This window comes from Podarcis filfolensis (assembly GCF_964270895.1).
Source record: "Podarcis filfolensis genome assembly, chromosome: 1".
In the NCBI taxonomy this organism is placed as follows: Eukaryota; Metazoa; Chordata; class Lepidosauria; order Squamata; family Lacertidae; genus Podarcis; species Podarcis filfolensis.
Window position 1 is genome coordinate 24008131 of NC_139604.1, and position 14525 is coordinate 24022655.

At 43.4% G+C, this 14525-nt stretch overlaps 1 protein-coding gene across 5 annotated transcripts in view; it reads right to left on the reverse strand.

Moving 5' to 3' along the window:
* Window positions 1-14013, reverse strand: part of ZNF385B (zinc finger protein 385B) — a 203038-nt gene extending 189025 nt beyond the window's left edge. For 2 of the 5 annotated variants that reach the window (XM_083629808.1, XM_083629803.1), the window contains exon 1: window positions 13767-14013. In XM_083629808.1, coding sequence (XP_083485934.1) covers window positions 13767-13998 — 232 coding nt within the window. In that variant the 5' untranslated portion in view covers window positions 13999-14013. Of the gene's footprint in view, window positions 1-12717; window positions 12799-12931; window positions 13045-13414; window positions 13474-13766 lie in introns of those variants that run through there. The other 3 variants (XM_083629811.1, XM_083629807.1, XM_083629809.1) reach the window with 3 other exon arrangements.
* Between the last annotated feature and the right edge of the window lie 512 nt (window positions 14014-14525).

Here is a 14525-nt window from a genome sequence, read left to right on the forward strand (position 1 = left end):
ATGCAATGCATCTCGCCATGGTGGGGAAGACTGGATTCAGGTGAGCTGTGTGTCTGCTCAGTCCAGGTACTAACTAGATGGGCAACTTCCAGGCCCTTCCTGCTCTCCCTTCTTAGGTTTGTTTGTTGTTTTTTTGTAAACCAGACAACCCTCCAGCTGTGAAAGAAAAATACGGGAAAAGCTCAGTGTAAAACTGTATTTTTAAAACTGAGGAGTTTACACCAACTGGTGGGGAAATGCATACAAATACCAGCTACAGTATTCACAGAATCAGTATCTGAACAGCTATCGCAAGGCTGGAGGCCTTTTTTGGCAGATCACCACCCACTTAACCCAAATACTTTTGCAATGAGCATTTAACAGAGTAATCTGAAACTCATATTTATTCTGCAGTATCTCCTACTGCATCAGTGATTTGAATAGGATAATAGCTGTCAAAGCAGCATGGCTTCTTAGAAATGACTCCCTTCCTTAGGCCAAGCAAGTAAACATTGGGGAGAATTTGCTACGGCCTCTCTGCATGCAGAACCTTTTTATAATTTGTGGACATCTCCCTCCTATTTACATATCCTGATACCTATAGTGGAACTTTGCCTTCTTTCTCCAATACTGCATCACTACAGAGGGACAGAAATTGTGGTAGATATACCAAAAGGTCTTGCATGCTGCTATTCTAATTCCAGCTCCTCTACTCCTTCTGTTGTTCTTGGCCAAACCTAAAACAGTCACACAGGTAAACCCACAAGATACACGCTTTCAGAATTAATAACTAAATTCCCAATTTGATCTACTTCAGGTGATAATTACTAAAAGAACAGCCACAGGCTATGGCATGATTGCCTTCCACAAGGAGGAAGAAGTGGCTCTCTCTGTTGACTTAGAATAATACGGATCTTCCTACAGCATATTCCTCTTCAGCCTTCACCAACTAACATATCCTGCCCCCCGCCCACCCCCCAACTGTTGTCTATCATGTGTTTTTATTTCTCTCAGGATACGTATTCCAGCTCTTTCCTGTTTGGTATGAAAAAGGCAATTCAGTACCAAACACGGGTTGCAAGCAGTTCTCCAACCAAGTAATGGGTAATAATGCATGTACTAGTTTGAAACGTGCATCTAAATGCGGATATCACTGAAAACAACATGCAAAGATGTATAAGGAAAATTGCTTTGCAAAAGTGTGTATATTAGGGGAAATGTGCATGTTATGGGGGGAAATTTACCAAAATGCTGGCCAATTTCATTATGACTTCTAAAACATAAAACAATTGCAAACTGATGTGGAAATGTGGAGAACTGGACTTAAAGATGGGGTGGGGGTGAAGAGAAATCAAATATAATACATATAAAAGTATTAAAAGTAGCAGAAGAGAAATGGGACATATAACAAGGGAGGGGATGGGGATTTAAAAGATTTTTGACACTCCTACTGACCTTACACAGTTCATTAATCTACTCACAGCCTGATTTAAACAACAGACCACTCACCCTATTTATTCTCATGTCACCACTAATCTCTTTTTTCCTAGTCGATTATAGTCTCTTCTTGTGCCATCAACATCTACAGAATCCACCACTGCCCTCCTTGAACTAAATACTTGCATATTTACTCAGTTCCTTCCCTCCTAGGTACATGCCTTGCAATCTCTTCCCACCTCTAATTCCTGTCTCAGTGCCTTGTCTCCAGTCCAGTTCTGTTATGAACACATGGCATAGTACCAGAGCTACCCCCCTTTCAGGGCCTCTAGAAGATAATTCTCTGAGTGAGGGGCGGATGCATTTTGACACATGGGTGAAAGCTGAGATCATCTGAGACATCTATTGGACAATACCGATAATCTCAGCTTTCATTTGAGGCAACATAGCCAGTTTGGTAACTAAAAACAAATTATCCAAGGACTTGTTCACATTGCTGGCTTGCTGTTTTAAGAAATATTTTTTTTGGGGGGGCATATCCCTCCTTTCAGCTGTGCATTAATACACCAGAAATTCAAGAAAACTGTATTCTATTCACTCACTCACTCACTCACTCACTCACCCAGCCCAAACAAGTTTCCACATAATGCAGAAAGTAGTAATACTCCTGGTTTCAGACAAGCACTGTGAAAGTACGCCTTCTGTAATTTTAAATAGTTAACAGATTTGTGTATTTTATATTGAGTCTGCTCACTGGATCAATGAATTAACTGAAAGGTTGAGTGATACATTATTATATGTGGACATACAATCCTCTCCTGAAGCACTGAGAAAGAAAAAGCACTGCCCACTTCTTGCAAAAGAACTATACTTCAGCATACATTATCCTCCATGATCTGTAGCTTTAGGCCCTCCTAAAGAATATTTACTAATACAGGGTGGAATTCAACATAGCGCTAAATGGGGTGTGCATGTAAGGTTTGCTCATGCAGTCAGACTCCTGGTCCCTTCCCCCCAACTCTCCGGACCAGATTTAGGGGTGACAGTGGGAGGGCACAGAAAGAGGAGAGAAGGTGAAGTCTCATTGCAAAAGCAGATCTTGCTCCAGGCACACAGCAACTTAGTTGAATCCTGCCTGATGGTTTCCATATTTGTTTCAGTAAAGACTGCAAGTTTCCTGCCAGTTTTGATTTCCCTTCGTCTATCGCCATGTAATACGGCTTAGGAGAAAAGATGTAACTCCTGCATAGAAACCAAGAACAACAGAATGATATGACTGATGAGAACTGATTATTATAAGACATACCCAGGCATTTCAGCATTGAGTTTTTCTTTTCATTCATTTTTCTTTTGCTATTTGTATTAATTTTGTTGTTGCATATTCCTTGCAAACATATGCATTTTTATTTTACATAGAAAATTGTATGCTTTAGCTGTGTCATCATCACAGCAGACCAAATAGCTTCAATGAATTGTCACTTTAATAGCATAACGCAGAAGAGGACTTTATCATCTTAATGATAAATTATTAGCAATGCTTAACACCTAAAGAAGTTTCCTTGGTAGACAATTGTTATAAAGCTAGCAGCAATGCTAATTGGTGGAACTGAAGTGCTCAGATTGGTTTCCAAGCGCTGTGTATCTACAAACCTCAGCAGCTCAAGTTCTCTAATGCATTTTTAACATGTCAATTAATATGTTGTTTATAGAAGACACTGTCAGTTTTTCAGCTGATGCATAAGAAAAATCACAACTCTGTGCAGAATGTATAACAACTCTTTTAAGTGTGCATGCCAAACGTTCAATAAATTGTAACTTCTTCTGAGATTAAACAACAATCGTGTCAGGAATTCAGATGAAAAAAGTTCATGGCACAGGAAAGAAGCCAATAAAAAAATGAAAGTTAGTGCATTTGATTAATTGGATTCAGGATTATTATGTTTAGCTTAATAAAGCACATTCTGTGGTATGCAGAAGCACAAGCAGTTCTCTGTAAAATTATTAGGTAGTTACTACATGACATTTTTATAATATTAAACCCTAATCATAATTACCCAAGCATCCATGAACACACATGTCTTAAAATATTATGGGAGAAAGTACTCAATGGCCAGGCATTAAGATACCACGAGTTTTGTTCTCTCCTTTTTTCAATCATGGATAGATACATCAAAGGTTATAGAAAGGCCTTATGACTCCATTACTCTTCCGTCCCTTAGATACTGTGAAATTAGAATTTATACACTTTCCTATTTTTAAAGGAAACTGTCATTTGCTACTGCCAGGTAGATATACTTAGGTACAGAGCTCAGTTCAAATGCAATTTTACCATGCCCAGCCAAACAAAATTAAACATCAAGGCAACTGATGTCAAAGTCTTTAGCCTGCTGTGACAAGCTTGTAAGGAATACTTTGAGGACAGAATTTCCACATCTCTGTATTGACTCTGATGCCACTGTTGTGGCAGTTCTAGATAAAGCGTGCAACACAGCATCTAGTCTGGTGTTATGGGATCAGTTTCAGCTCTTGAAGCCTGAGGATATGCTCATAACTGTTCAGCCGATTACATGCTCTCTCAACTCATGCCCATCATGGCTGATTTGAGTAAGTTTTTTTTTGGGGGGGGGATTAACCATGGTAAAAATGCATCCTTTCATGAAGGAGAAGTGATAGCAGCTCTGCTCTGGACCTGGAGGTCTGTGATAGTAACTACTGCCTGGTCACAAATATCCCCTTTGTGGAGGGAAGGCATTTGAGATACCCATCCAAAAGCACTATTGGAGGAAATGTATTATCTGAACCCATTCCACTCTGGGTTGAGGCCTGATTTGAGATGGTCCTGACCGTGCTGCTGGTTGGCCTTTATCAAGAGTGGAAGAGTGTAACCCTGCTGCTTATTCTAGATTTCTCTCTGGATTTTGATACCATCAATTCATGGTATCTTAGCAGAGTGGCTTTGTGGGTTGGGAGTGTGAAGGGGGCATTGGAAGGCTGTACCTCAGTCCCCATGCTATTATGCTGGAGGTGCTGCAGGATTCCATCTTCTTGTCCCAAAGCTGTTTAACACGTGTTTAATAACTTGAATAAGATACTGGGGTTGGTGGGAGGTAAGCCCTGCCTGTCAATCACAAGACGTGGCACATGCACACCATTTGAATGGCAATGGTCATCAACTGGGGCGGGCCGGCACCCTCAAATATTTTATCGGAGGGGCTGAAGGGACCTCGGTCCCTAGGAGTTGGCTCCTATGCTTCCATATAAAGCCATTGGGAATAGTCATTTCATGATTTGGAACAAGATGTCTCTCAGTTCTATTCCTCTGTTACACCTGTATTAGATGTGGTTGTATAGATCCTGGACCAATGTTGGATGCAGCTGTGAGCTGGATGAGGCCCACAAGCTGAAGGTGAATCCTGGCAAAATGGAAACCTTGTTGGTTGGTTGTTCCCATGTCTGAAAACTAGATAGGTTACATTTTCTAAACATGGTAGCAGTCCTTTTGAAGGAGCAGGTCATAGTCTGGGGGTGCTTCTGGGTTCATCACTGTTGCTGTGGATCATGGTGGCTAGGAGCACCTTTTGCCAGCTTCAGCTGACAGGAACAATGGGCATCACTGCAGTGGTTCATGTTTTGGTAGCTTCAAAACTGGATTAGTGTAACTCCTTTAATGTGGGGCTGTTCTTTAAGTTGGTTCAGAAGCTGATGAGCCTACCATGATTGTGTCACACCAATTTTGAAAGAATTGCACTGGCTACCACTTTGCTGCCAAGCTAGATTTAAGGTTCTTCTGCTGATTTATAAAGCCATAAACAATTTAGAGTCTGAAGGAACATTTTCTCCCATACAAGCCTACCAGGATCCTAAGAACTAATTCTTCTCTCCAGTGCACATCACTAAAAAGTGCTTAACTATGGAGAACTTCTGAAACAACAATGGGATATTAGCTCCGCCCAAGGCATGAATGAGAACAGCAACAACCAGGAAAAGATAGACATAATATTTTACAAGGACAGAAAGAAACATCACGGACAGAATAATTGCCGCATACAGGAAGAGCAAGGATATAGTTTGAATGCTTCACCTGTAGCTTTATAAACCATTTAATGTGTCAATACGATTGGAAGTCGTTAATATTGCAGTTGCTGTATAAGGGATTATTATTTTGACTGGAGTGTAATTGAAATTAATAAGATTTTGCAACACAGAAATAAAGCAAATCATCAAACCATCAATTCTAGCATGGGGGGCACCTAATTTACATAATTTGGCATTTGAATGATTGGTATTGGAAACTGTATTATAATTTGGCATTGTTATAAATAATGTGGCTATTATTGGATTATTGTAACTGAAAACTGATAAAATTTATTATCAAATAAGTGCTTAACTGACTGGATTGTGTATTAAAAATGGGGGAGAAAACCACATATGGCAATGTATGGTCAGTTACACATCAGCTTTGGCTCAAAAAAAACAACCAAACTAGAAATAAATTATAAATTTATGTCAAGCCAATGAGATATTTGCCTGGTATCACACACAACTGTGAAGTTACTGTAATTCTTTTAACCTTCCATGCACATTCTAGCACTGTAATGAGAACACCAACCCAGTAACCCCAAATGGAATGAGACAGTGATTCCATAAAGGAAGCCCTCTTACAAAACCAAAAAGATTTGAGGATGGTAGTCCTCTGGCTAGTTAATTATCAAAAGAGTCTTTTACTCCATTACCCACAGGACCAAATAAACTTCACTGTAAAACCAAATTTTACACATAACATATAATCTGGTGCATAGTCTTCAGCAAGGTATTTCAAGTGGGCTTTGTACACACTCTAACTTTAAAGCACATTCCAAACACATTCTTTCCCCCAAAAAGAATTCTGGGCACTGCAATTTACCCCTCACAGTTACAATTCACAGGAACCCTTAACAAACTGCGGCGCCCAGAATACTTTGAGGGGAAGAATGTGGCTCAAATGTGCTTCATAGGTTCGGTGTCTACATTTGTAATCAGGTACTTTGTAACAGACAGAAGCGATGGGTGATTATAATAATAATAATATAATAATTTATTATTTGTACCCCACCCATCCGGCTGGGTTTTCCCCAGCCACTCTGGGTGGCTTCCAACAAGAGATTAAAAATACATTAAAATTATATATCTTTCCCACAGGAACTGACCTGATACTTTTCTTAGTACAGTGGTACCTCGGTTTACGAACTTAATCTGTTCCTGAAGTCTGTTCTTAAACCAAATCCGTTCTTAAACCGAGGCGTGCTTTCCCTAATGAGGCCTCCTGCTACCGGTACCCTTCCACCATTTGGCTTCCGTTCATAGACTGAGGTAAAGTTTGCAAGCTGGAACACTACTTCTGATTTTGCGGAGTTCGTAAACCTAATAGTTCATAAACAGGACTGTTCGTAAACTGAGGTACCACTGTACTAATGGAAAACTGTACTAATGCACTGTACTAATGCAAAACTTGGAGACCAGCTGAAGATTTTGAGAGAGCATCAATATGCTGACGACCCTCAGATCTATACCACACCCACAACACTTTGGGAGCACCAGTTCCAATCTGGAATCAACGTCTGATTGCAATACTTAAATAGATGAAGGCAGCAAATAAAAGCTTTTGTGCATCATATGTGTAACTATGGCATGTTACAGAACTGTAGGAACTTTTCAGTATTTAAAGTTGCATGCACACTATGAGTGATCCATGAGCTGTGAAGAGGAGTCATAGCCTTGGATAACAGCGTTTTTTCTTCTTCTACTCCCTCTGGCTGAATAAGCAAGCAGAACCCTACACCCAAGCTACATGAAGGATCATCTGCTCCCTCATGTACCTATCCAGACTGGAGATGTGAAGGTCGGGGGAAGACGAGGAAGAAACCTGGAAAACTGTGGAGGGGGTACATCACCCCCATTTATCCATTTTTCTCCTGGGCATCTCTAATCCTCTGAGACTCTGAGATCACTGCTAGAGTCCCTGCTCTGAGCAGGGTGAGGTGCTGTGGATGGATCCTGGGGAAAGGGTTTTCGTGTGTGTACTGTCACTCCATGTATTTTCTTCTTCTTTGGCGATCACTCGTAGCCGAGTAAGATTTTCTTCCAAAACAGGGTTTTAACAGTGGGTCCATAAGTGACTGTGGCCCCACAGTGACCAATTCTGGATCCACACATCCTTCCACAGTGGGGACATTGGTTTCCGGGCAGGAATTGATCATGGTGAGGGTTTGCCAAGTGTGCCTTCCTCTTAGTGTGTTTCTCCCTTTCATCCTGAGTTCGAGTGTCTGCAAAGCCCATGACACCTTTGGTAAAGGCTGTTCTCCAATTGGAGCACTCGCAGGCCAGTGTTTCCCAGTTGTCAGTGTTTATACTACATTTTTTTTAGAATTGCCTTGAGAGAGTATTTAAACCTCCTTTGTTGACCACCAACATTACGCTTTCCGTTTTTAAGTTTGGAATAGAGTAGTTGCTTTGGAAGACGATAATCAGGCATCCGCACAAGTATAGTGTGTCCTCTGAAAGTGGCTCTTTATACTCTTCTCAGTACCAGGTGAAAACCCCCACCCCTCCCCCCACAAAAAACCCAGGCTTTTTGGACCTTAACCAACTGAATATAGACCTCCATGTACTTTATTATGCCAACTTACTTGCTGTTACTGAAATTTTATGTTGCTTTTTATTGCTTTATTGGTTGCTATTATACCTTAATGTTTTATCGTTGTAAGCCTTCCAGAGAACACTGTTACTGAGCAGCACACAAAATGTTGTAAATAAATAAATTCGTTTAGTTATGAGCAAGTATAAACCTGCCCCTCCTTTAGCTATTGTCAAACTGCTCTTACCATCTCCAACATTATGTTTTCACTGGACATCCAGTACAAGAGAGATGAAAGCTTTTTTATTATCTAATTGTCTGCATCTGTGAGACAGGCACTAGGGTTTCTGGGAGTTATAAGGGCTTTGCAGTTGTCACCGACGTTTTTGTAGCCTCAACTATTTACTGCAGTGAGCTGCTCCATTTGGGTTGCCACTGAAAAGAACCCAGCAATGTCACTTAGAGAATGCAGAACACAATACACTTCAATGCGCATCTATTCAAATTACCATTTTATTTTATTTTTGCAAAATAAAGCTCTTTATAGCCTCCACCCACCCACTCTTCAGGAAAACCTTCAATTCTCAATAATTTAGTTTATATAATATTCTGGATCTGTGTCTTTTTAATGAATGTTTGATGTCTTCTTGCATATTGTTAGCCACCTTCAATCATAAGAAAAAAGGGGGTTCAGCACAATCTTCAATATGCTTCTCAGTGTATGTCAACTACAATACACCATTATTTGATTTTACTATTAAAATCTCAATAGCAAATTATTGCATTCCTTAGAATGCTTAAGAAAAATATAGGAGATGCAGCTTTATGAACGGTAGACCTGTTCGCTTAAAACGGAAGAAAGCTCACTAGTCGAGTTAAATGCATCCTGCCTGCAAGGTGCCACACAAGTACAAGGGAACTTAAGCATGAAAATGATGCTGAGACTGTGACACCTTTCTTTTCTTCTGAATAAATAACGCTGGCCTGATCTTTGCAACTTAACTAGAGTATGTTAGGGATAACCTTCTACTGAACTTCCGTACCCAATTACATGCTGGCACCAGCTAATTTCTCAAAGATGAAGAGCCTCACCTGCTTTGTAAAGTAGACTCAGATAAAACTGATGCTAGGCAAAACTGCCTTACGGAATCAGACCTTATAATCTTTAAAACGGCACAATTCCTGGTCAATTTGCTGACTGAAAAGCTGCGGCATTGATAGTAAATCCTTGAAACTCCTTAAGAGAGATGAATTCTCATGCAGTGTGTTTGTGTGTATATTTCTCTCCCTTCTAAAACTTTGCTTAAGTCATCTACCACAGCATCTCTCAGGCCGTTTTCATTATTTGCCTTCATTAGTCATGGGAAATGGAAAAGAAGGGTGGGAAATAAATGTGCGTAAAACTGTTAAAATTAGAGGGGGGGGGGAGAGAGTTTGGAACTAAAAGGACATAAAGTGCCTATGAGTCAATATATTCCTTTATTCTCAGGGAGAAAGGGTGCAAACAGCAAATGATATTTTTATATTCAAGAAGTGAACATTTATTTTCAGAAACTATCCTGCTTGTTATGGTACTTTTAATTATAAGCAAGTGAGGAAGCAAAACAAAATGCTGCTCGAGGGGAAAAAACCCTTGAAGCTGTTAGCTGGCCTGATCTGCAGCTTCAAAGCCACCCCTTCTCAGGCAGGGTGGTTGCCCATAGTAGGAAAGTCGCACCACTTGAGGAGAGATTATTGTTCCTGTGTCTCTTCCTTCCTTCTTTCCCTTTGCTTTCTTCCATGCAACTGCACACATGGTCTCTCTCTCTCTCTCTCTCTCTCTCTTTTTCCCCTGTGTTGGGGTTTTTGCCCTGCAATTTTAATTTTAAATGTTTATGTAATTGTGTACATGTCAGAGCTCTCCTGAACCTGATGATACCTCTCTCTTGTGCTTAGATGGATCTGTTTGGTTGACATCAGCTTTGGCCCTCCAGATGTTGCTGAACTACAGGTCTGAATCAGTCCCAGCAAGCATGGCTAATGGCCAGGGATGAGGAGAGTTGGATAGAAGGTAGAATAATAGAATTGGAAGGGACCACAAGGATCATCTAGTCCAACCCCCTGCAATGCAGGGATCTCACCCAATGTGGGGCTCAAACCCATGACACTGAGATTAAGAGTCTCATGCTCCAACAACTGAGCTACCCTCTGGTGTTGTTGTTCAGCAAGTTGTGGAGGACCAAAGTTTCCCCACACCTGGCCTAATTAATGAACAGCTCTCACTCCTGAGAAATAGATGGGAATGATAGCTAAACTACCTATCTCTGATAAGAGAATGCACAGGAGAGGATAGCAAATTGTTACCAACTGCAGGTCAGCACCACCTTAATATCTGAAATATTTAAAATATTTGAAATATTTATTCCCTACCCACACTAAAGGCAAGACACTTTTATGTTTAATAACTCAACAAGGTACATGGTCTAGTCAGACAACCCACCTGACCTCCATAGTTACTATCATATCAGTACACTTTTTCAACTCAATTTCCCCATTTCTTCATTCTAATAATATAGCTATCTGGAAAATGTAAACATTAATGTTGTCTGACCTTGCGCCATAGGCATGAAATGCTTGCTATCAGCATAATTGTGTGAATTCATACATTTTACCTTTTTAAATTTGGAGAGTCCTACTAAACAGCTGTGTAAAGTCCCCGTATATTTCTGACAAAGTTATTTCCTCGCACCCTTTGAAACAGGAATTTGCATTTTATGAGAACAAAAATCACTGTAATCTATCCTGGACATTGATGGTACAGCTATTGCTAAGCAAACAACCTTTCCACAATTGCATGATTACACCGGCCAAAGACTAGGAGATGGGCAGTATGTTAGAGACCCTCTCCTCATTAATTTACAGCTCTGAAGGAGTTCTATTAACTAAAAGGGAGAAGCTCGGGTACTCTTTCTTTGAGCAATTAACTAAAGTGGAGTCCGGAAGACCATGTGTTGCAATTGCTTACTAGCCAGATGTTTCCTAAGCAGGGATCCAGGGACAGCATGCTGTACTACCTTTTATCCAATTATTTGAGCTTCTCGCCAGAGCATTGCCTTCTAGTCCCGGAGCCCTCACACTGGGAATGCTGCGTTTCCCAATGATATCTCACCTCCAAATCAACACGCACCTGATATGCAAACACCTTATGCTAAACATTACATTTTATAAACCAAGTCAGTGTAAATGTATTCTTAGATAAATCAGTAATGATGTTTGCCACGAGTGTGTGTATCTTACAATCCTGATAACAGCAGCTCACTATTTTATTCTTCGTTTTTTATTTATAAGCCATGAGACATCAAAGAGAAAGTTAAAATAAAAATGCATCAGTTTCAGCAAGAGATAAACATTTCTAAATTTATCCTGAACTTATTTTGTCAACAGCTGGCTGCCTTCCCATGTTCCCTCTATTGAATTGATTATAAGGTTACAAATCCTCCATAACCTTCAGACTTTTCTTGACGACACAGCTAAGGTGGTTGGTGGGAAATAACTTTTTGTTGTTGCTGCTGGCATCATTTGCGAATTAGTGCATCTTGGTAGATGAGAAGGCACTATTGCGGAATAATCCCGCACAGAGCTTGCTGCTGCATCAGCTGTTTCTGAAATCTCTTATGCTCATGGGCATTTTAAAAAAAACCTTATTGAAAGCATAATAAACAGCAACAAGCTTCCACTTTTTGATTTGTTCCTTTACTGAGAGCCACGTGTTTCTGAGAAATCCTCCTCCAGAGAAAGCGCACTTGGTAGCAAGATATCACATTCTTCTTTACCATTATGCCCCTTGAAATCGACGGCTAAAGCACAAGGCAGGGCCGGCCCACCCATGAGGCAAGGTGAGACAAACACCTCAGGCAGCAGGGTCAACCAGGGCAGCAGATCCTGCTGTCAATCTCTTCACCCAACACACACTACCTTGTTCCTGATGTAGATCTTCCCTGACCCCTTCTTTACTGGCGGGGAGGGGGTGCCATTTGGGGGTCCGCCTCAGGTGCCAAAATGTCTTGGACCAGCCCTGGCATCAAGACCCATAGCCTGTGGTCCGGCAACTACGTGCACCTTCCTCTCTGCGAAAGCTTCAAACCTCAAATACACACACACATCTCTGCTCTGTAATTAGATCATCAAGGATGATTCCTCAAAGTAGGCTAATTCCTCATTTACGAAGGAAATTCCTCCTTCCAAGAACAACCAGAGCTTAAAAAAAAAAAAAAAGCGCTAGGAGTCAAGTGAGGCTAAGAGGACTGCCAAAAGGAACTCTCTCTCCTTCAACATGAAAACCAAAGTCTACAAGAAACCTCTAAGCAAAGATTTCTCTCTCTCTTTTGTAAACCAAACACACACACACACTTTTCTCCCCATGGGTGTGGCCAGGGGGGCAGGGGGCAGCTGCCTCTCCAAAAAATCAAGCAAATAAATAAAAATAGTTAGCTAAAAGTAGAATTTGTAGAAAGATTTTGACAGGTTTTTTTCTGACCACTCGGGGTCAAAAGGAAGTCATTTTAAACAATTGTTGTTGAGACCTTTCCTTCCCAATCGGCTAGGCAGAGGCAGACAGAGGAAGATGACAGGTGGGTGTCCCGCTACCCCCCCCCCCACGCCGATATAAATCCCATGCTTCTTCAGTTCTCCCCCTTAAGTTCTCCTACCTTTCAGCGACACACCCGTGGGCTCTGCAAACCTGACACGGTTTGCAGACACTGACCTATTTAGAGACATGAGAAATGATGAACTCCGCGCCCGCCTGAAACAAGCGAGGAGGAGATAACACCGGGGGGGGGGAGAGAGAAAGAGGGAGAGATGCGGGGGACGCGGGAATTCCCCCCCCCCGCGGAGTCCAAGAGAGGAAGAAGCGGCTCTTACGCTTTTGCCCGACGCAGCCAAAACTTTCCGAGGAAAGGCAGAGCGCCCGGCGCTGAGAGGTACGAAGAAGGCGCGGCCAGGCGCCCCCACAACAGCCGCCTGCACTGACCTGCCGCCGCCGCCGGTGCCTCTTTGCCGTCTCTTCCCCTCACACTCCGCCCCGGGATGCTGCTCGCTCGCTCTCCGGCTGCCTGGAGGAGCAGCAGCTGGGCGCCCTTCGCGCAGCCTCGCCAGCGGACAAATCACCGCCTGGGTTGGCGCGCGGCTCGGTGGGCTAGCCTCGCCTCGCTTTCGAACCGCCGGGACGGACGGGGGCAGGGGGTGGGTTGGGGTTTTTGGGGGTGGGGGGTCGCCTCCCGCCTGTCCTCGAAGGCAAAGCAAGCAGGCGAAAGAGGCACCATTCCCAACCGCGGCTCTTCCTCCCCTCGGCGCGTCAAAGTTGAGGCGAGCAGATTCTGCCAGGTGCGCTCCAGCCCCTCTTACCTCGTCCAGGCGCCGCTGCTGCCCGTTTCCGCAGCCGGTCCGCATGTGTGAGTGTGAGGGCGCGTGAGCTCTTTGGCGCGCGGAGGGCCGGGGGTGGGGTGGGGTGGGGTGGGGGAGAGCGCGCGCGCGCGCGCGCGGAGCTGCCCGTCCCAACAGCAAGCCGCCAGTCCCAACCTCGGAGGGGGAGACAGCAGCAGCAGCGCGCCGGCTTGGTCCCCGCCAAGCGCATGCGCCCGCCACAGCCTGGGCCCCGAACGACCCTCGCCAAGCAGGTGAGGGGAGAAGGCGCGCGCAGGGGGCTGGGGGGGGGTCAGAATGTAGACGGGAGGCGGGTGGGAAAGGGAAGCCCCACCTTTGCCACCGTCTTGCGTTCCTGAAGACGCTGAGTGAGTGAGCCCTTCTGCAACTTTTCCTCCTCTTGCACCTGTTCCAAGAGGGCTCCACGGTGGCCAAAAGCTGCGCGGGACTCTTCTCTTCTGGTTCTCAGGGTAATTCCGTCGCTTCCGGCTGCCTTTGAAATATACCCTGCGCTCCTGCCCCATAGGAGTCAACTCCCAGGGAAGGAGGTCCCTTCTTTTCCCCATGGGCGTAGCAAGGGACGCAGCTCCCCCCCCCCCAAATCAAGTAAATAAATAAAAATACTTAACTAACTGACCAACTGCGTCGCAGATTTGCACCCCTAAAATAAATGCAGGCTATGCCCATGGCTCCCCCAATAAAATATTTGAAGGGGCTGCCCCCCCCCAAGTTGGTGGGCATTGCCATTCAAATGGTTTGCGTGTGCCGCGTCTTGTGGTCAATTATGTGGGGTAGTTCTTACCTGGCCCCCCCCAATGTTTTATTCAAGTTGGCACCCCTGCCCCTACACATTTGACGGAGGATAATAAATACGCTTGCTCAATCAGTTATGGGTTGGTGAAGTGAACGAAAATGAGCAAAGTGAGATGCCGCTAGGGGCGTGCATGCTGTGACACGCTGCCCTCTGCAGCCAATGAACTGCTGTGTACCTGCTTTGCCCTTAAAACGCATTTGAAAGGGGCGGTCACTGCAGCAGGGCTAACTGCATCAGAGAGTTGTATGATTATGCTCAACTTGTCACAGAGACAACAAC